The sequence below is a fragment of the Kwoniella mangroviensis genome, assembly GCF_000507465.2.
Source record: "Kwoniella mangroviensis CBS 8507 chromosome 1 map unlocalized Ctg01, whole genome shotgun sequence".
Taxonomy (NCBI): Eukaryota; Fungi; Basidiomycota; class Tremellomycetes; order Tremellales; family Cryptococcaceae; genus Kwoniella; species Kwoniella mangrovensis.
The window spans coordinates 3406717-3427752 of record NW_027062533.1 but is presented as its reverse complement, the minus strand read 5'-3'; the positions used below and the strand labels follow the sequence as shown (position 1 = coordinate 3427752).

At 43.3% G+C, this 21036-nt stretch overlaps 10 protein-coding genes across 10 annotated transcripts; 6 read left to right on the top strand and 4 right to left on the bottom strand.

Moving 5' to 3' along the window:
• Positions 1-131: 131 nt before the first annotated feature.
• I203_101278 (uncharacterized protein) lies at positions 132-3442 on the top strand (the record flags this gene model as incomplete). Its single annotated transcript, XM_019146231.2, has 21 exons — positions 132-146; positions 208-261; positions 324-336; positions 402-558; positions 658-892; positions 1004-1217; positions 1299-1320; positions 1380-1465; positions 1534-1553; positions 1618-1653; positions 1727-1897; positions 1979-2005; positions 2067-2101; positions 2165-2191; positions 2245-2275; positions 2334-2416; positions 2488-2682; positions 2736-2762; positions 2821-2868; positions 2969-3226; positions 3313-3442. 21 exons carry the CDS (start codon positions 132-134, stop codon positions 3440-3442), a joined length of 1884 nt encoding a protein of 627 aa, XP_019004790.2.
• A 220-nt stretch (positions 3443-3662) lies between these two features.
• Positions 3663-5681, bottom strand: I203_101277 (NADH-ubiquinone oxidoreductase 49 kDa subunit; the record flags this gene model as incomplete). Its single annotated transcript, XM_019146230.1, has 8 exons — positions 3663-3905; positions 3974-4214; positions 4329-4670; positions 4794-4926; positions 4998-5118; positions 5190-5257; positions 5340-5416; positions 5539-5681. 8 exons carry the CDS (start codon positions 5679-5681, stop codon positions 3663-3665), a joined length of 1368 nt encoding a protein of 455 aa, XP_019004789.1.
• A 346-nt stretch (positions 5682-6027) lies between these two features.
• I203_101276 (uncharacterized protein) lies at positions 6028-7216 on the bottom strand (the record flags this gene model as incomplete). The annotated part of the gene is made up of 4 exons (XM_019146229.1): positions 6028-6487; positions 6587-6753; positions 6826-6940; positions 7005-7216. The coding sequence occupies 4 exons, from the start codon at positions 7214-7216 to the stop codon at positions 6028-6030; spliced, it is 954 nt and encodes a 317-aa protein (XP_019004788.1).
• Positions 7217-7567: 351 nt separating this feature from the next.
• Positions 7568-8802, top strand: I203_101275 (uncharacterized protein; the record flags this gene model as incomplete). Its single annotated transcript, XM_019146228.1, has 4 exons — positions 7568-7804; positions 7941-8340; positions 8438-8567; positions 8658-8802. 4 exons carry the CDS (start codon positions 7568-7570, stop codon positions 8800-8802), a joined length of 912 nt encoding a protein of 303 aa, XP_019004787.1.
• A 390-nt stretch (positions 8803-9192) lies between these two features.
• I203_101274 (uncharacterized protein) lies at positions 9193-10830 on the bottom strand (the record flags this gene model as incomplete). The annotated part of the gene is made up of 4 exons (XM_019146227.1): positions 9193-9672; positions 9734-10073; positions 10148-10365; positions 10480-10830. The coding sequence occupies 4 exons, from the start codon at positions 10828-10830 to the stop codon at positions 9193-9195; spliced, it is 1389 nt and encodes a 462-aa protein (XP_019004786.1).
• Positions 10831-11300: 470 nt separating this feature from the next.
• On the top strand, positions 11301-13441 carry I203_101273 (uncharacterized protein; the record flags this gene model as incomplete). The annotated part of the gene is made up of 9 exons (XM_019146226.2): positions 11301-11453; positions 11520-11702; positions 11777-11985; positions 12103-12436; positions 12503-12630; positions 12692-12906; positions 12986-13211; positions 13279-13347; positions 13420-13441. 9 exons carry the CDS (start codon positions 11301-11303, stop codon positions 13439-13441), a joined length of 1539 nt encoding a protein of 512 aa, XP_019004785.2.
• Positions 13442-13610: 169 nt separating this feature from the next.
• I203_101272 (peptidyl-prolyl cis-trans isomerase-like 1) lies at positions 13611-14561 on the bottom strand (the record flags this gene model as incomplete). The annotated part of the gene is made up of 5 exons (XM_019146225.1): positions 13611-13808; positions 13950-13972; positions 14081-14231; positions 14324-14395; positions 14475-14561. 5 exons carry the CDS (start codon positions 14559-14561, stop codon positions 13611-13613), a joined length of 531 nt encoding a protein of 176 aa, XP_019004784.1.
• A 369-nt stretch (positions 14562-14930) lies between these two features.
• On the top strand, positions 14931-17187 carry I203_101271 (uncharacterized protein; the record flags this gene model as incomplete). The annotated part of the gene is made up of 15 exons (XM_019146224.1): positions 14931-14984; positions 15049-15091; positions 15168-15326; positions 15420-15536; positions 15596-15683; positions 15745-15826; positions 15898-15981; positions 16058-16126; positions 16200-16377; positions 16436-16453; positions 16515-16646; positions 16726-16771; positions 16834-16902; positions 16969-17092; positions 17164-17187. The coding sequence occupies 15 exons, from the start codon at positions 14931-14933 to the stop codon at positions 17185-17187; spliced, it is 1287 nt and encodes a 428-aa protein (XP_019004783.1).
• Positions 17188-17982: 795 nt separating this feature from the next.
• I203_101270 (uncharacterized protein) lies at positions 17983-18335 on the top strand (the record flags this gene model as incomplete). The annotated part of the gene is made up of 2 exons (XM_019146223.1): positions 17983-17991; positions 18084-18335. The coding sequence occupies 2 exons, from the start codon at positions 17983-17985 to the stop codon at positions 18333-18335; spliced, it is 261 nt and encodes an 86-aa protein (XP_019004782.1).
• Positions 18336-20482: 2147 nt separating this feature from the next.
• On the top strand, positions 20483-20920 carry I203_101269 (uncharacterized protein; the record flags this gene model as incomplete). Its single annotated transcript, XM_019146222.1, has 1 exon — positions 20483-20920. One exon carries the CDS (start codon positions 20483-20485, stop codon positions 20918-20920), a length of 438 nt encoding a protein of 145 aa, XP_019004781.1.
• Between the last annotated feature and the right edge of the window lie 116 nt (positions 20921-21036).

The following is a 21036-nucleotide window of genomic DNA, read 5'->3' as shown; positions in this document are numbered from 1 at the left end:
AGAGTGGATGTGGTAGTTGTATTTGTATTCGTTCGTATACCATTCACTCTCAACAGTCAAACACTGGTCAGTTGACCGACTCCTCACTCGACTACTTTGGACAGTCAATCAATCCTAGCAAGCCTCAAAAGATGGGGGACGCTCTTGTAAGGATCTTCTTCACTGTCTGCTTTTATGATAACGGACCAAAACTGATCCACCATGCAGGCCGTCGAAGATCAACGATCAATCCTCAGTGTCAGGTCGATAGTACCAGAGCCAGTGAGTGTAGCGTATCGAGCACAGAATCTCAGACAGCTGATGAGTCTGTACCCTAACCGTAGGACTCGGTGTCAAGTCAGTAACCATACTCATGAGATCACCTATCATCAATCGATATTGATGATCTTGTTTCGTTGCAGAGCTGGTCAAGCGATGTCGAGCATTGATTCTAAAGCTTTTACCCGTCGAAGTGGAACTTTCCCAAATCTCAGATGCTACGAGTAGTATCATCACGCCCGAAGTCATAGAAGCATTCGCAAAAGCAGGCGGAGATTTCGGTGAATCCGTCCCATTCTGGTCAGTCTATCTGTGTTTCTATCCCTTTGTACCCACAATATGAAATTCACAACATTGACTTTAGAACGCTGACAATGCCTAACAATCCCGTTTGTTCAGCTTGCTAAGAGCCAAAGCGACATTCATGAAAGAAGCATATGCGAATCCAGCAGATTACGATGAGAATCTCTGTCGAGCGACAGCAGCGGAATGTCTAGCAAGGAGGATCGTCCATAATTTACCTATAGATAGATTGGAATCAGTCATGAGTACCAGGTATAGGTACAAGGAAGGTGATGGAGATGATTCCGCGCCCGTCAGTGCGTTAGAAACCGCTATCGATCAACATTGTACAGTAAGTGATCACAAGATGTTTTTCTACTCGTATTATGTATTGTCCTCTACAAGATTCCCAAGTCATCTTGCTTTGTTACATTCATGCTGATTATTGAGTGATTACCTATAGATCTTTCTCTCGTCATCCGAAGCTCAACACGTAGTCAACTCTCTGTGGAAGGGAGATTGGGTGCAAAGAAATAATGAGAATATGGATATCGACTACGTCCCATACGAAAGGTCCGAATCGAATAGTTTTTGGGATCATCTGAATCCTGAAAGATTGAGTGTACCGAGATATCAGAGTTTCTTTAGAATTATAGTCTGGTTCGTCTTCTTATATGGTAGGTCCACTTCCATTCTCATAAGTGATTCATTAGCTGATCATGTATTGTGATTGCTTATCAATTCTTGTGAAAAATTAGTATACTCTCAAAGTGTTCAAAGGTAAGACTGGCAGCGGCAAATTCGCTATGTGTCACACGCTTACGAAATCACGTTTGCAGTCCACTCGATACTCTCGATCCGGCCAGGAATTGGGATTGGGCAGAAGTAGTCTTGTATGTCATGGCTGTATCTTTCCTACTTGAGGGTGAGCCGTCCTTGACCCATTAAGTCATATCCAAACTGCTTTCATTGACTGATCTCATCGTTTTATAGAGGTCGTCAAGATGTTCAAAGTGAGTTTTGACCCATGACTTAACATTGATGTCCGGCCTTCGCTAATTAGATTCGATATAACAGATTATCAGAATCGCCAACAAGCCTTTAGCGACGATCGTGAGTTGAGGGTCGCCCTTGGTCGACCCAACCTGATAATCACAGACACTGACACCCTCCATCATCTCCATAGGGCTTCTGGACCGTGGTCAACTTCCTTACAGACGGTCTACTTCTCTCAGCATTCGCACTAAGAGTAGCGGGATTATCGTTGGATAGCAGTAAAGACGAACAAGCTTCGTTATTGCATTTTAGAAGTTTCCAAGTATTAGCTTGTGTGGCTCCGTTGATATGGATGAAATTGGTGAGTTAGAACTTGGATTAACAGGAGCTATTATGTTTTCTTTTGTCTCGGACTGGTCAAGCTGATAAGATGGGTATTTAGTTAACTGTATTTGATGGCTATAAGACCGTGCGTATGATCCCTATAGTCTGTACTGTGGTATAAGTAAAAGCTCACATGAGTAATATAGGTCGGATCCCTGCAAGTGGTCGTCACCCGGATGCTGTGAGTTATCCTGTCTATCATCTTTGGAACTGGGACATCAGATTGACTTGCTCCGTTTCACAGTCGAGAATCGACAATCTTCTTCATCCTGTGAGTAGCATGAAGATATCGAATTTATACCTGACATGCTGATATATACAAAGGCTTGGTATCATGGCTGTGGGCTTCGTCCAGGTGAGCTAACTTGTTGATCGTTGAGCATCGGTCCATAGCTAATCTGCTCTCAATCTAGTCTATGTACGCCCTCGACGCAGCGGATGGTGAAACGGGAGGGGCGGCGATCGTAGTGAACAATCTAATCCAAGCGTTATTAGGGTGAGTGTTTTAACTCATCGTTGTGGAATCCAATTAGTGGATGATTGCATCTGATTGGATATCCTATGCAGCTCGCCCGATTTCGACTCTCCCACTGAGAGGTTCGGATATCCCTTCGGCTTGATAATCTTTTACGGTTGGAACTTTGTAGCTACCATCATTCTCGTCAATGTCCTTATCGCCTTGTTTGGTTCGGCCTATCAAGACGTTACGGATAATGAGACGGATGAGTATTTAGTATTCTTTGCTCATAAGACGATTGACCTGTGAGTTTTGTATAACCAACGCTTGATGGAGATACTGATTGTATGCGATTTAGGATTCGAGCACCTGATTCCTACGTCTAGTAAGTATACCTGTCTGCATGGACATGATTGTATTCTCAAGCTGACTTCCTGGTATAGTATCGCGCCGTTTAACCTCATCGAGGCTGTATTGATCGCTCCTCTTGAGTGAGTATACTATGATCGGTTGCACGAATTTGCCGTCCTGCATCTTAAGTATGGAAGAAGTGATATTGATCAATTACTAATTCCTGTTGGTAATGACCAGATGGATTCTCCCTACTCAATGGTACATCAACCTAAATCGATACGTCATGTCCACGCTATTCTTCATCCCCTTAACTATAATTGCATTATTCGAATCTCAAGTATCTCACTCGCGATCTCAAAGGCTACGAGCGTATTTCTCCGGTCCACCACCCGATGATGAAGATGATCCGAAGATTAACGATCCGACAGTAGAAGATGATTCTCAAGGTGAGATAAGTAAAGTGAAATTTGATGAATTAGTTAAAAGTTTCCCAAAGTCAGTGATATGTGTATAACCTTTACAATACGTGGGAACGAGTAGGTTAAGACAACAATGCTGATGGGTTTTGTGTATATTATTAGTACTGCTATGACTGAAGGTGCATTAGTACAAAGAGAAATCAGTAGTTTGAAGAAACAGTTGGACAATTTAGAGAAGTTGTTGGCAAAAAACAATGGGAATGGGAATGGTACGCACTCCAAAGCTCAATAAAGCGGGAAGATAAAGCAAAGAGGTCAATGTGACCGTGATGAAAATACTAGGAATCGTTGAATCGGATAATACACGAAAATGAAATGCAACATACGATCATTATACTTTGCTTGCTCGTTTGCAAATGATGATATATGATGAAATATATGGAAAATGCATCCTAAATCAGAATCGAACTATCGTACAACCAACCCAACCATCCTTTGGTTAATTATCTAATTTATCGATCAACTTCACCAAACACCAAATCCATCGTACCTATAATAGCTACAGCATCAGGTAAGAAGTGATGTCTCATCATGAAATCTGAACCTTGTAAATGTGCGAAACCAGGTGCACGAATCTTGCATTTGTAAGGTCGGTTCGTACCGTCCGATACGAGATAAACACCCATTTCACCTTTTGGAGCTTCGATTGCTGAATAGGTTTCACCTGGAGGTACGGTATATCCTTCAGAATAGATCTGCAAAATGAGTCGTATTATATTAGTAATGTGGTCCGGTTTGGGATGTAATCGAAAGAAAGACCCACCTTGAAGTGATGAATCAAAGCTTCCATACTTTCTTTCATCGAAGCTCTAGGAGGTGGAACAATCTTGTGATCATCCACTTTGACGACACCAGTAGGCATCTTGTTCAAACATTGATCGATGATTCTCAGAGATTCTCTGAATTCCTGTACCCTACAGAGATATCTATCGTAACAATCACCGTTCTTTCCTACTGGAACGTCGAATTCGACTTTATCGTAAGCATCGTATGGTGCTATTTTTCTGTAATACCACAAAATCAGACATCAGCTAAACTGATCTTTCATTCTTGCGACATTGAATGATGGATGGACTACTTGATATCACCAAACCTATGTAAAAGACAAATTAACTCACCTGATATCCCATGGAACACCCGATCCTCTCAACATAACACCCGAGAAAGAATAATCCAAAGCCTGTTGAGCGGTCACCGTACCGATACCGATCGTTCTTCCTTTCCAAATTCTATTACCTGTAACTACCTCTTCGATCTCATCTACTCTACTTGAGAACTGAGTGGCCCACTTGAAGATATCATCCAACATTCCATGAGGTAAATCAAAAGCTACACCACCAGGTCGAATATAGGCAGCATGCATTCGAGCACCCGAGACTCGTTCGTAGAATTCCATCAATTTCTCTCGTTCTTCGAAACCCCATAAGAATGGTGTGAGTGCACCAACATCCATCGCGTGGCTGATTAGGATAAAACGATTAGCATGTGTCGTGTATGACAGATATCACATATTGATCTTTGGCAATGAGTCATCTCTAATGATGATGATTAGTAATTAAAATTGAAGGAGTAAAACGACTCACGTCAACACGGCCATCAAGTGATTCAAGACTCTAGTGATTTCACCAAATAACGTTCTAATCCATTTAGCTCTTTCTGGGACTTCGATATTCAACAATTTCTCAACAGCGAGAGTATAACATAATTCGTTGGTCACTAGATAAGACATCACACAACGATACGTCAGCTCTGAAATGATGAATCAAAGTGAAGAACTCAAAACCCACTCATAGATACATAATCTAATCGATCGAAATATGGTAAAGCCTGAGTATAATTCTTATATTCGATTAATTTTTCTGTACCTCTGTGTAAGAGACCGATATGAGGATCGGCACGGAGGATTTCCTATAAATCGACAAACCCATGTACGTTAGTTGAGTATCAATCTTTAAACATATGAGATGAGTCTGACCCACCTCTCCGTTTAACTCGAGAATCAATCGAAGTACACCGTGAGCAGCAGGATGTTGAGGACCAAAGTTGACTATTTTACGATTTAGTCCAATCGATCGATCAGCCTCAAAGACGATAGTATGTCGCCACAACGATATATAATCCAAACGTACCAGTGAAATGTCTCATCTGGGCATCTTTCCTTGATGAACCTTCTTTCAAGATCTCCTCAGCTGACATACCGTGTAACCTAGACAATAGCAGAACCACCAAATGTCAGTCCATATCCCAACCCGATCCGATCGATCTTTCTTCAATGGGTAATGGGTAATTCCCAAGATCCACCAAGCTGAAGCGAAGTGAGCGACTCACTCTTCCACCGAATGGGCTCTTAGTGGACTGGGTTCCACGGCAGGCGAAGCCATCGATTTGAGTGCTGTGGATGAGATCGCTCGGAAAGCGGGTTTGGATGATGAAGGTGCATTTCGAAGGAGGGGTCGTAGATTTCTGATCATCCTGTATGTATGTATTCTGCGTAGGGAAGAGAGGTATAAGATACAGTCAAAGATGATGTGTACAAGGTGTTGAGGCTGACTATGCAGCTATGCTATGTTTTGTGACCAGAGATATCGAAATGGTTGAATTATCGAAATATCGAGAGGATGAGATCGTGGGTCAGAGTGGGATGGATGGAACAGTGAGAGTGAGAGTGGCACCTGGGCTGGAGGACCAATCATAGATATGGAGATTGACATGCTCAACCGTCTAAACTCCGCAAGTGGCACCTGCACAATGTATCAATTGAATCGATCACTACTCGTATACATAGCATACCTATACAACTGATCATCCAGAAATAATCTAAATATCAACCAATCCCTGATGCACACCTACATTCTTTCCCTTCCCAGCTCCAGCTCCTGCTCCTGCCTCACCATTCACCCCAGCACTTCCATTCGTAGCAGCTTGATTCCTCCATGCGTTCGTCTCATTTACTCCAGTCAGATCCTCAGCGTCCGCATCCAATTCATCATCATCCAAACTGAACCTTCCTGCGAATCCCTCTTCCTCATCGTTCTCATCTGCTCTTATACTCGTATAACCATTGCCGGATCTCTGACTGCGTCTTCTCCATGATCCCCATTTCGGTCCACCAGAAGACCCTTGTCCATTCCCGTTCGAACGTGATTTGAAAGTGGGAAGAGATATTTTCGGTCTGGGTATGTGGAACAGAGGGAATTGAGCTGATCCCCTACGACCAAGATAGAATCTATTGTATAATGTATGACCGCCAAACCAAGTTAAGATAGCTATTGCCAGTCTAAATCAGATATCAATATATATATCAGCTCAAATACATTATACGCAAAGTGATTTTTATGTAGTTCGTGTGATGTATATAAAATTGAGATGAACTTACATCGCACCAAAAGCGATATAATGGCCTGATTCCAAAGAAGATTTAGGATTGGTAGGACATGCGACGTGAGATCTCCATTCGAAATAGAAATGACATGGGTCCTGTGGAGGTAAGGTAGCGACTAGTAAAGGTTTACCAGCATTGAAATCGGATGGACTGCAGATAAACTATATAAACAATTTCAGACCGTGAGCAATGTGGTACTCGGTATTACAAAGGAAGTGAGGACCTCGACCCACCCGTATAGCTGTTGAAGCCCTTGCATCGGGGTTGAGTGGACAAGGTGATCCATCGGTTATGACATACATAGGCTCGTTAGTCATGGGCGATAAAGTTAAATTGGTATGTACTCGGCTATAACATTCGCATTGCGCAGTATGAGCAAGGCTTCAGCTATAGCTAGAGGAATGGCACCCACCCAAGAACAAAATCACCTTGATCTTTCCTTACATACCCACCAACCGTATCTGGATCTTCGACCGCATGCAATTCCCCTACTACACCCCTGCATATATTGAGGTTATAACTCGTCTCTCCCACTTGAGCTATGTAATCCGATTGGGTTGATCCCAAGGGAGATAGATCGTAGTGCGTTCCATCGTCCAGTGTGAGCGTGCAGGGAGATGACATTGTGTGCTCGTTTTACTTCTCGGTCGGTGTAGCTCTTTGGATGACAACTGTTAAGTTGGACGTCGAGGAATGTGGAATGTGAGATGTAAGATTGACATGAGCGGCAAATGAGTGCACAGTAACTCGAGTAGAACTACGTAATGAGAATCAGTCACGTGATCTGGACCTTGCATCCTCCCTCGGATCGTATCCAAGTTATATATATTTATATATTTCGGATGAGATCGTCTATCGTCTGTAGCTGAAATCATCGATACAAAGTCGAAAAGACATTTCAGTATTCGAGACACCTCAAGTAGCAACTTAACATCGATATATCGCAACAGTATCTATCACGCCTTAGCTATCAAGATGAATCCACTCCGATCTATATCATCCTCAGCCTCCTACTCTCTCCGAGCCAATCTCCGATCTCATCTCGCTCCTTCTCCTATAGCATTTGCTAGATGTAGCCCTTCAGCAAGTCGGATAATACTGCAGAGAAGAGGATACTCAAATGCTCCACCTCCTCCTAACCCTCCGAAAGAGCCCCCATTACAGCCTGAGATTGATAGGCAGAGGAAATTGAGGGATCAAGCGAATGTAGGGGTAAGTGTGATCTTATCGATCTATCTCGGATGACGATGACCAGTCTCCGAATAAATGAGAATCAGTTGGTCTTTCATACTTATAGGATCAGATGGCAAATACCATGACTGTATACTAATATGATATTTTGTTATAGCCATTCACATGGAAAGCCGCCGCTCTCTTCATCGCAACAGGTGTAGGCCTCTATCTTTACTTCGAATCTGAAAAAGCGGCTGTACTCGAACGTCGTCGTCAGGAACTATCATCCAAATCAATTGGTAAACCTCAAATCGGTGGACCTTTCACTTTAGATAGACATGATGGAGGTAATTTCACAGAGAAGGACTTGTTGGGTAAATGGACATTGATTTATTTCGGTTTCACACATTGTCCTGATATCTGTCCTGAGGAATTGGATAAAATGGGTGAAGCTATCGATATAGTCGATAAGAAAACTGGTCAATATGGGAAGATGGATCAGGGGGTTATGCCGTTGTTTATAAGTGTTGATCCTGCTAGAGATACTATCCCTCAAATCAAGAAATATGTTAAAGGTAAGTCAAACAAAGTAACATATGTTATACTGTACTGAATCAGTCGTCATATATGTTATTTGGATGATCAGCTGATTATTTTCATTTATGATTGTAGAATTCCACCCACGTATGGTAGGATTAGTAGGTGACTACGAAGCAGTCAAGAAAACATGTAAGATGTATAGAGTCTACTTCTCTACTCCTCCTGATGCTGCTGCATCGGACGATTACCTTGTTGATCACTCGTAAGTGATCCTTTCCCTTATTGTTTTCTCATGTCATAAATATCTTTTCTGAGAAGCTTGCGCTAAGCTAATGTCCTGTTATCATCACAGTATCTTCTTCTACCTTATGGATCCTCTCGGTCAATTCGTCGATGCCTTTGGGAAAGCCACGACCGCCGACCAAGTAGCGGAGAAGGTATTGGACAGTATGAAGAAATGGGATGATGCTGGTGGGAATGCCGCTGCGGGGGTGTAAAGTGAAAGCGACACATAGAAGAATTATATACGGCAAACATAATGTGACATAGTATATATATATATATATATCACATGTATCCATTCACTCCTCGGTTTCTGGATTTAAAGAGATTATACAGAATAAAAGACATATGATTACTTATATTTGTGAATGTACATAGTTTTATACAACAAAACACCGATTATATCAATACCCGGTCCATTACTCAATTTACCATATGTTTCCTTTATATCCGATGCCCTTGTTCTCATGTCGTTTTCATCCAAAATCTCCCTTGGATTCGAATGATCCATGGTTCATTTGACATTATCTCTATCTAACCATCTTCAACATCTTGGAAGTGATATACATCCAGATAGAATTTGATGATCATCACCACTTGATGGGTCACACTTTAGTCCGCTTGGCCCTAGGCAACTCGCTATTTTCAAACGGTCTGAGCTTTTCCTTTACCGCCGATCCACCGACCTTTGGAGCAGGCGCAGTAAAATCCGGTCCAGTCAGAGGGTAAGGTTGTCGAGGTCGCTTCTTCGTTACTATATTAGGGGACGAATTAGTGACAATAGGTATGACCAGTGTCGAAGGCAGTGTTTTACGCCTATCGTCGAAGTGGAGTTGAGATGAATGATCTGATCGAGCAGAGGGAGGCGTAGCTCTCGACGAGTCATCCGTTAGATCTATCGTTTCGTGTGACCTCTCTTGTTGTGGCGGTTGGCAACTACGTGACGGTGCAACCTCTGTAAAGGTCTTGGCAAGAGGTTTGGTACGTTGTCGAACACGGGTAGGTGGAGGAGTGGAAGGACGAACTGGTTTCTTGGGGAAAGCTGTTGGTGTGTAGATCTTGGAGGGAAGAGTGGGAGCTGTAATCTAAATTGATAAAACAAAAGATTCAGAAGAAATCTCATAGGTGTAAGAGGTTTTAACCCACTTCTTCGGATTGGCCAAAGTCGGAATCAACCGCTTTAGCTTTCCCTTTTTCAGCTTTTGTGTATCGTCTACCTGCATCGTCTTCTTCACCATCTGATTCGTCAAGGTTCACTTCACCTATATTTCCCCATGAACGACTCTCTGATAGTGAATTATCACCCTCACTTTGATATCCTTTCCTATTGTCGTCATTTTCGAAGATATCTCGTAAGACTTCCATATCTTCTAAGACCTTTTCAGCTTCTCTCAAAATATTCTTACATAGACTATCTTGTTTGATCTTCCCATTAACTTTGTCATCGATATACAAATCGACATACAATAATGGCGGTCTACCTCCGCTGCAAAAATTTAGACAATTGGGTGATTTAGCTATATAGCGGACCTCGACACAAGACACTCTGAGTACACTTACTCTTTCAGAGATTTGGCTCTTTCGTACCATCCCCTGACTACTTTCCCATAATGGTCAAATACAGGTATCTGCTCACATGCCATACATCGTATATACAATGCTGGATGTTCTATCACAATTCGGTTATTGTCATCTTGTAATTTAGGAAAGTACGATTCGATGATCTTTTCAACTTGACCAAATGGAATTTTGGGCGTTGATAGTAAGGTTGCGGCGTGCTATGATAGTACCCCACACAAGTCAATTGATATATCGACGTGAACATCACACGAAATGAAATCGATTTTGGTTTTCTTAGATATCTGTATGATGACGATGTATGTGTGACTTACATGTTTCCTAAATTCCAAACTAAAAGCTAACATCCTCCCCTTGGCCTCTTCCCTACGCTTCTTGACGGATATAATCTCATTCCCTTCTCTTTCGTTCAGCGCTCCTCTACGCACTTGTTCCTGAGGGTTACATCCTTCTTTGTTCAATCTCTTGACCAGCTTGACATGAACAGTCAATGCTCGGATCGCTTCACTCTGGATCTTGTCGGAGAGCAGTTGGAGATGAGCGAATAGGTTGAGAACTGTGGGTAAATAAGCGAGGATTGGATGAGGGATGAGATGCGCTCGGAGAGTTTGGAGGATGAGGTCGGGTGAGGCGGCGGTAGAGGGTCGTGGGATGGGTGAAGTCATGGAGGTAGGAGACACAAGAAGGAAGGAGGTGGGTGAGTAGGCTGACACTAAGATTCTGATACCATACTCAGTAGATGGATGCCAGTGAATGGGGTTACTTGTATGTATGCGCAAGTTGAGCAATGTCTCATCTCTTCATGTTCATGTTGAAACGCGTCCACACGAGTATCAGGGTTGACTGGATTCCCGGGGATGATCTCGTGCCTGAGGACGGGCAACACGTGCTGGAGGATAAACTGATGAACTGATGAAATGCTAAACACTGGTTGATAGGTTAATTACTCCCCGATGGAATGGAATGGGATTCTTTCCGGGTAGGGGTAGGAATGTTCCTCTCACCATTTGGCTCTGCTCATGACGATACATGTGTATAGATGTATACATATGGTGCTACGTTCCAAGTACATCGATGAGATCAAAAATAAAACAACACAAAAGAAAACAAAATCACTCATATCTTCAGTTCGGAGATGTTCAGAGTAGCCATATCATCATCATCGAAAGCATCTAGCAAGGTGCGATGGTCCAGATGTATCCAAACTCAAACCCATACTCAGACGGAACCGTCAATGGGTATGACCATGGGAATGATGAGAGTAAAGAAAGAGAGAGAAGAGGGTGATGTGAGTACTACTCTATCCTTGTAGCAAATCATATCATCTGATGATCTCGGTGTCTGGCGCAATCAGATAAGCTCAGTCTTCGCTTCGTTATCTGGAGAAGCATCTAAACCACTTCCCGCCAGATTCAGCGAGCTAAAAGAGAAGATCATCGGGGATGCGGCGAATCAAATAGCTTTGGTGGAGAGCTGGAGTAGGTTGACGAAGAGGTTGAGTGAGGTTGCTGAAGAAGCAGATAGGAAGAAACAGGATGTGGGTGATTTTTCCCCATTTATCGTCTATAAACCGATCGGCTGATCATCCTGATACCTGCGTATCATTTGCAGTGCATACCTCAAATCACATATGAAGAATTTACCAAATCCCCGTCTTCTGACACCATTGAAGCCATAAGGAGATCTGGTTCATTGATCGTCAAGAATGTCATTGAGCGAGAGACTGCTGAAGGATGGTTGAAGGATGTTGAGAAGTATATCAAGGATAATCCATCTGTTAAAGGATTTCCGAAAGACGATAAACAAGTGTTCGAATTATAGTGAGTTGGAAAACACCCACTCGTGATCCCACCGCGCTGGTTTGAGATGATATTGTCCACATTATTTCGGTATAACACCTCTCGATGAGCTGACGTCATCTTATATTGCGTATGTAGCTGGTCCAAAACCCAACTCATCGCTCGTTCTCATCCTCGTTCATTCCAAGTACAAAAATCCCTCTTAAAACTATTCTCAGCCGACGAAGGAGATAGGGAAGTATCTCTGCATGTCCCATTGAGCTATGCAGATAGACTGCGTATTCGACATCCAGGAGATTCCCAATTCAGTCTCGGACCGCATTCGGATGGAGGTAGCGTGGAGAGATGGGAAGATGAGACGTACCGAGGTGTTTATAAGGAGATATTGACTGGGAAATGGGAGAAGTTCGACCCTTGGACTATAGGTGGGAGAGTGAGAGCAAATCAGAATATGTATGATGGACCTGGTTCTGTGAGCTGCACGATCAACTTGGATTTCGGAACATCCAACTGACGTACTGTATTCCCTTTGAATTAGTGTGGTGTATTTAGAGCATTCCAAGGATGGACTTCTCTATCTTCTACTGGTCCCGACGAAGGTACTTTGAGGGTATATCCATTCGTCAAGGAATTATCCGCCTATGTCTTATTAAGGCCTCTATTCAAGTGAATCAGCCGATCTTCTTATGTCGCAGCATCAGTTGACTGATATTTCAATCTGCTTTAGAGAAAAAAAATCTCGTGCCACTGTCACTCGTGACCAATACTTATCTTCATCAAATTGGGAGCTCGACATGAGTCCCACTTCCACGACATTCCCCGGATCGCCATTAGCAAGATGTCAAGAGTACAGCAGTAATACTCATCCGCATCTCCAGCTGGAGAGAAGTATGGTCAGTATGCCAAGGGTGGAACCGGGAGATCAAGCATGGTGGCATTGTGGTGAGTCTGACATCTAATGCTTTCTCGATATTCGATTGATCACTCGAAGAATGACTGATTTGACGGAGAAACCTGGCAGACACGATCCACGCAGTTGAGGCCACACATAATGGACTGGGACCCTCTGCAGTCCTGTATATACCTACTGTACCACTCACTCTCCAGAATATACGATACATCAAGGATCAACGAGGGAATTTCATTAGTGGTAGACCTGGTCCTGACTTCCCTGGTGGAGTGGGAGAGAGCAATTTCATAGGGAGAGGGGTGGAGACTGATATTATTGGAGAAGAGGGTAGACAAGCGTAAGTATAATCCCAATGTGTACGTGATGAGTCTTTGAGGGTGAGCTGACTGTTGTTCCGATACCAGTATGGGTCTGAAGGCTTTCGAACTGGATGACAAGATGAGTGAAGAAGAGAAGTTGTTGAGGAGTAAAGCGTAAGTAATCTTGATTATGTGGACTAAGAAGGGAAGGAACGATGACTAATATGTATTTTGGATCATCGGTAGCAATGAGATCTTGGGATTGTAAAATGGCGAGATACAATGACAAAACAAGCTGAAGTTGGTAGTTGATAGGGGAATGTATATGCAACGAACCTTACGGAAATGAGATTCGCACAAGTCACAAGTAAGAGTACGGCAGAAAGAATGGATCGCCCTACGCCTAGTTGCACATTGATTGTTTTACATTCCATCTTCTACAATGCGACTCTAGCTACGTCCAGTCCACCCGGTGGAGGAGCGGCATCTCCCAGTCTAGCTTTATGTATCTTTATATCTTCCACCGGACGGTCTTCCGAGTCTGTACGTACGGCTTCGAGTCGCTGGATGGTCTTCATACCTGATGATACTCGGCCGAAGATCGTGTGTTTGCCATCTAAGAAAGGGGTTGGGGCCTGTAGGCATGAAAATTTATATATGTCAGTTACATATGCTCATCAATGATGGAAAGTGAGGTCGTCAAAGGGAATGAATAACGTTTTAGTTTAGCTTGCGAAGTTGGTAAGTTTTGAGGGATTTCATTTTGATAGACTTACACATGTTATGAAGAATTGAGAGCCTAGTGTAGAACGAAAGTAGTAAAACATATCCATCAATCAATATTCGATACCTGATAGACGACGGGAGAATGTAGTTGACATGACACGATATGATATAGTTCACTTACCATTTGTATTGGGACCTGAGTTTGCCATAGCTAATATGCCAGCACCTACAAACCTCAATTCGGGATGTAATTCATCTTTAAACTTATCACCATATATCGATGTTCCTCCTCGACCTGTTCCCGTTGGATCACCACCTTGAATCATAAATCCCTAATCCAGGACCGCAACGCATCAAATCAGCGATTTACTCGAGTTCTATGATTATATGTTGCATATGTGTATGTACAGGAGGAGAGACATACAGGTATGATCCGATGGAATATCACTCCGTTATAGTACCCCCTCTCGGCGAGTTTCGAGAAGTTGTTACATGTCTATGGACCGGCTCAGACATCAGCTGTGTCCCGAAATCATTTCCATCTTTGGGGCGAAGGCGGGTGGTTAGCTGCTCACCCTGGGTGCATGTGCTGTATATAGCTCGACAGTGAATGATCCGACAGAAGTGTCGAATGTAACGTATTCTGCTTTTTGTGATGACATGGTGGGAGTCGTGTGATGGGAAGACAAAGTGAGGTAGGGTTGGGTGTTTGATAAACTTCGGAGCGGTGGGTGTTTTTCCTTTGGTTTCTCGTGTGCAGGTGTGTCTTCCAGTCTGATTTGTGGATGCAGTCTATCGTCAGTAAAAGTATAGTATCGAACGAAGAAGAGACAACGATGCTGAAGCCGATGTTTTCAACTTGTAATCTTAAGTTGTTCGATCCACGTGGATTTACTTCCGTCGGTATTCACGCCCCGGTGAAGAGGTACATCCACATCCACGTCCATGATACCACTATCGACACTCTCCTTTATCCATAACAATCATCCCAACACTGATTCCTCAGACGAATAGCATTGGAATCTCTCAAAATGGGCAGGAACGGGCTCTTCGGTAACTTCCAAGGTCTAGATGCCTTCGGCAAGGTATATCTTTCCAACCCTCTCACACAGAAGTGTCGCGATGTGAGCTGATCCTGTGGTGGTATAGACTATGGAGGATGTCAAGATACGTACTCGTACAGGAGCGTTGTGTGAGTACGATATCAGCTATTTCTATCATTGTCTCCTTGATGTGTTGTTAGCTGATCGCACTACGATGTGACTTAGTAACGTTCATATCATTTTCTATCATCCTCACGTCGATCATGTTAGAATTCATCGATTACAGGCGTATACACCTCGAACCGTCGATTATAGTAGATCGGTCGAGGGGTGAGAAGCTGGTCATTGAATTTGATGTTTCGTTCCCTAAAGTACCTTGTTACTGTACGTATCACATCAAAACCCCAACAAAAACCATTCATCCCCTGATGATATCTCGGTGATACAAGCTGACAAAGGAATAACTTGTTTGCGCAGTGTTATCACTAGACGTAATGGACATATCAGGTGAACATCAGACAGAACTTGAACATCATATCTCAAAAACTAGATTGGATAAGAATGGTAGAGCGCTAGAAACTGTCGAAGGTGGACGTGAGTGAACCGCTTCTTATCTGGAAAGAAACGATATACTAACATGGATTCATGTGTAGAGCTCAAAGGAGATGTAGAGAGACAGAACTTGAAGAGCGATCCAAATTACTGTGGATCATGTTATGGTGCTTCACCTGATGAGAGCGGGTGAGTTGAGTCGACTTCAAGGCCTGCAATACCAGCTGACAGCGAGATTTGGGATATATAGATGTTGTAATTCTTGTGAAGCTGTTAGACAAGCGTATGCGAGAAAGGGTTGGTCCTTCAATGATCCATCGGGTATCGAGCAGGTGCGTCACTTGTCTTCGTTGATTACGTTTCTGTTCTACAATTATGATGCTAATGTTTGATCGATATCCAGTGCGTAGAAGAAGGATGGGAGGATAAGATCAAAGAGCAGAATACCGAAGGTTGTCGAATTGCAGGAAGAGTCAGAGTCAATAAAGTCAGTCCAGTTGGCCTTGGCTTCCCTTTCATGATCGTGGATGCGTGTCAAGCTGACATCCACAATACAACATTAGGTCATTGGTAATCTCCATTTTAGTCCTGGTCGGTCATTCCAGCATAACATGGTTCAAATGATGGATCTTGTGGGTGACCTTTTCTTTGCATCTGCGCGAAAGTTTATCCAAGGACACTGACTGATTCATGAACGATACACAGGTCCCATACCTCCGGGATAACAATCATCACGATTTCGGTCATGTCATCCACAAGTTCCGATTCGGAGCTGACCTGACTGCCGCCGAGGAAGCTACGGTATTACCTAAAGAAGCCAAGTGGAGGAATAGCTTGATGATGAGAGATCCTCTGCAGGAAGTGGCTGCTCATACAGAGGAGTGTGAGCCAGATCCCCCCTTGATCTCGTAAACATTAGCTGATATGTTCTCAATGTACAGCTCAATATATGTTCCAGTGTAAGCTATCCTGCCCACATGGTTGCCCTCGGGTGCAAAGCTTATCTCCTATCCGGTTTAGACTTCCTTAAAGTCGTGTCTACCAATTTCGTAGCCCTCAATGGCGAAGAGATCCCTTCTCATCAATATTCAGTAACGCAATATGAAAGAGATTTGAGGTTGGGTAATGCACCTGGAAAAGACTCTCATGGACGTGAGTCATAGCCATTCCTTACTGTATCAATCATTTCGCATGACGTATTGTACCCTGTCTGATTACTGACTCGACGTAGATATGACATCCCATGGGGTCGCCGGTGTTCCAGGTGTATTCATCAAGTGAGCGCATTTGTTTCGCAACTCTCGTACTCTAGGACGGTAGCTGATGATCGCAATCGTAGTTACGAGATATCACCGATGAAAGTGATTCATACAGAGACGAGGCAATCTTTCGCCCATTTCCTCACATCGTAAGCTGTCCCACCCGGAACTGTCACCTGCACAATCTAGCTTATCCGCTCTTTTGGATGTGATAGGACGTGCGCAATTATCGGAGGAGTATTGACAGTTGCGAGTCTGGTCGACGGATTCATCTTCTCAAGCTCGAAGAGGTTAAAGGGGATTAATGATGATGGATTTGGCGCTCCGAGTGGAAAGATGGTAAGTTGTTTTCCCTCAATTTCGCATCACTATCACGATCGCATTGCTCATTGTTATAACCATAGCTATAGGTCAGAAGTAGCTTTGTTCCGTGAGGATGGATCATGCATATCCTGTATACCTGCATGCATCCTGCATCCTGCACTACCGTTTCGAAACGTTTCCTTTCGCCCAGTACAAACAAAGATAGAGGCAAAAAAAGTGGCAAAAAGTTCCCCCACGGGGAATCGAACCCCGATCTCCCGCGCTACATAGCACACCATTACAGGCATTCGATGAAAGGCGGATATACTAACCGCTGTACTATAGAGGATTTGACCTTTTGAGATGAAAGTCAAATTGGTGAGGAATATATATAACTGTGTTTTGCCCGCTGCAGTGGCAGGTCTACCATACGTCGGTGTCCCCTGCGACAGTACTGTAGTGGATACCTTCGACTTAGTTATCCTTTTAAACCTAAACGTAAAATATCGTCGACATCGACAATGCTCGCTGCGCATAACAATTGCAGGTATTTCCACTCCTTTGGCTGGGCTTCGAGTCGTCACGATCGATACGTCATGGTGCTACAGCATTATTTATGTGTTAAACCATGTTACCTTTTATAGATAAGTCACTCTTGAAAGATCGAAGCCACTCGTCTTCGAATAACGTTTTTACTTCGACATTAGAAGCATGCGTACCATTCCGAGAATTCTAGACTTTCAACTTGAAAGGTAAGTTCGAGTCGAATAGCTCAATGCAATGTAGCTTTGTGTTGTGTTCATCTGGAAACTATGTTATAAAAAGCAGATCCTAGATCCTCCATCCGGTAGTCCAGGTCTGATATCTATCAACTTTGATTAATCTCGCTTATAACATAACAAGAGCTATCAAGTACCTGATCAAGAATGTCTACTGTAAGTCCACTCTTCTACTTTCCAGTACAAAGCACCATTCAGCCGCCAAAGGACCTATGATGGTTACTACGTTGACAGATGTTTTACTGTAGTCATCCCAAGGAACTTTCTACCATAATCTTACACAAGATGACAACGGTACTGAGATTGGTGCATACAACATCACCCTTGGAGGTGTCAATTATACTCTCAAGGAAAGCGTCTCGGTCGGACAAGAAGTCCTCTCCGATGATACCAATACCAACCAAGGTGATGTTGTCACCATCCTGCGTACGCAACAGGGATGTACCAAGTATGTTTACGGTCCCACTAGTTATTGGTCCTCCTTCTATGGGGAGCCCTAGATGAAAGCGGTGAAGATGATAATATGATTGCGATCAGCCAATCGGGTCTGGTGATATGCCATCATATATCATGTGCAGTGTGATGATGATTACTATTCATGATAGTGATATAGTGATGTATCAACCTGATGTGGGCACATGTGATGCGCACTGTTGATGTTCATCTCTATGCAGCCTTAAATCTGAAACGAGTCATGTCATGTTGTAGATACGGTTGTGCAGACTTCGTTGCAGCGCTGGAACAGTGCTCCCTCATCAATGGAACATTCGAGCGGGAATGCTGTGACCAAGGATGAGTATCGAACAGGGGTAGTGTATCATGTCTGATGTGATCGAATACGAACGAAAGTTCACGGATCATGTCACAATTGTTTCACTGAAGAACAAAGGATCCTTCCTTTGAAGGGGATGACGACTCAGTGTATCAGAAGATGGCTCTCTCCAAGGGTATGGTCGAAGAGACAAGAGATATCTTGGACATGATCAGTATATATTGGAATGACGCTACAGTAAAAGGTCTCTCATAGCAATCAGTTTTCATCAGCTGCAACAACCGAATATCTTGGTCCTTCTATCATGAGTTCAGAGGGGGTGAGTGGTACCTTGTATACGTACAAGAAGACCCGCTGTGAGAGTAAGTGCTAAATGAATCGTGCGGTAGTACCCATCCTTCATAGTTAGCGGCGGAGTGAATGATTCTCTCTCACCCTTCCTTCTGAGCTGATACAGATAGGTTGAATCGCTCAGCAACACCATTTCATGACCGGACCAGGGTGGACAGTCAATGACAAGTCTCCTTCTGGTGTTCAGTCCTTAAATGTGTATGACCCAGGATCGGAAACAGGAACTCGATACGATTTACCACCAAATCAGTCCAGTAGGGGTGCATCCACTTTTTGCACACAAGAGAGTGGAATTCTACTGGCACATCATGATGGACTCTTGTGCGCTTGTACCCTAATCCTTATGATCCCTGCTCTGATGCACCTGTCAGCGTATCATGCAATCATGCACAGAAGATTTTTGTGCATATGCGAGGTACTAGGGTGCAATGCCAGTATAGCATCTGCTTTCAACTTATGCAGCCAGAAAAAGTGCCACCCTGGTCTCTGAACCCAACTTCAACATATCCATCAAATCTCCCATATCTGTTCAGTATGGTCCCTCACGATACACTCTGCCACTCAAGCTTTCGAGTCTAATTATGTGTAACTCCTACCTTTGGAAGTATAGGATGAGACCGACAAGTCATATGTTGCATAGGATCCTCCCCGATGGACGTGTCTACAAGCCCCCATTTCCCGCTACAAAACTCTCGGTCGGGCATTCATACAACATGAAAATGGTGAATTCTTCAAATTGTTATCGCGCATCGCTTTCGAGTCTGATGTCTTCTGTTTAGAATATGTATATGTTGTACAGCTTCTCTCTGTCATCTCTTCCCTTATTCCATTCTCAAGACCATAATACAGATCGACATTTTGGAGTAGTCACAGTCAGACGTCGTACCTGGAATATTCTGGTGCTGTCATGATTCATTATCCAAGTATAGATCGAGGTCAGGCATACCTCCCCGCCTTTCTCCCCTCTACATCAGCTAATTTCCACTCAGTACCACACTGGACAAATGATTGGATGAGCCATGTCGTCATAATAAATACTAAAAGGAGGAAATTGATTAGGTCAGAGGAGATTCGGAAGCATCGATAGCCACTGATGCTTCCACTATTGACAATGAAAGGAAGAGATTGAAAGGATCAAAGCAAGTCTCCCGACGGGAATGAAAAGAGAGGCCTTGTCGACGACTCGTTAAGATGGATTATGGTAGTCCAGCTATACTAATTTGCTTCTCAATCTCTCTGAGTATTAGCTATGCTACCGATATGTTCACCTCCAGATCACAGCTTCTCTACCCACGCATTACACCCGACAAATAAAGATATAAAAGGGGCATACCCCCCTCATCTTTTGCTCTCAGAGATATATAACATCTCTTACTGCACTGCCAAATTTGATAGACCTCAATCACATCGCCTACTCAACTCAGATTAGATAATATGTGAGAGTGGATGATACCTCTGATATAGCGTCTATCAGTATCAGACAATGAGCTTGATGTTGACTTCTGTGTGATTAGCTACTTGGCCATGTCAGACTTATCCCACTACGCTAGAATCGCCCATTTTCAAGGTTTCACCTATGGTCTTCGATCAGCTACCTCGGAAAATTCAGGAGATAGGACCGTAGTCGCTGATCGGAATTCATTTGTACTCAATTATCCAGGTGAAGGAGATTGGGGTACTGATCGACAATTGGTATACTCAGCTTATGGCGGAACCAGCGAACAAGGGTCTCAACTTGTCAGAGCCCTACGTATCATGAAAGACGATGGGAACATGCATCCTGCGTCCACAGTGACTTACAATGGTAAGACTCTTGCACTCATTGAAAGTGTCAGAGGAAACCCTGGAGCAAATGGGGAAACTCTCGAGGAAGATGAAGAGTATCATGTTGTTCTCAAGAGAGAAGGTGGAAATGGTGATGACCTACATTTATTATTTTCATCTTACGCTGAGACCTGTTGAAGTCCTAGATTTAACATGCTGTATAAGGTATAGTTCACTTTTTATCGAACTGCCCTTTGTCTGATCAGGAAAGGAGGTATGATCTACCTTGTAATTCATTCATGCATACACGATTC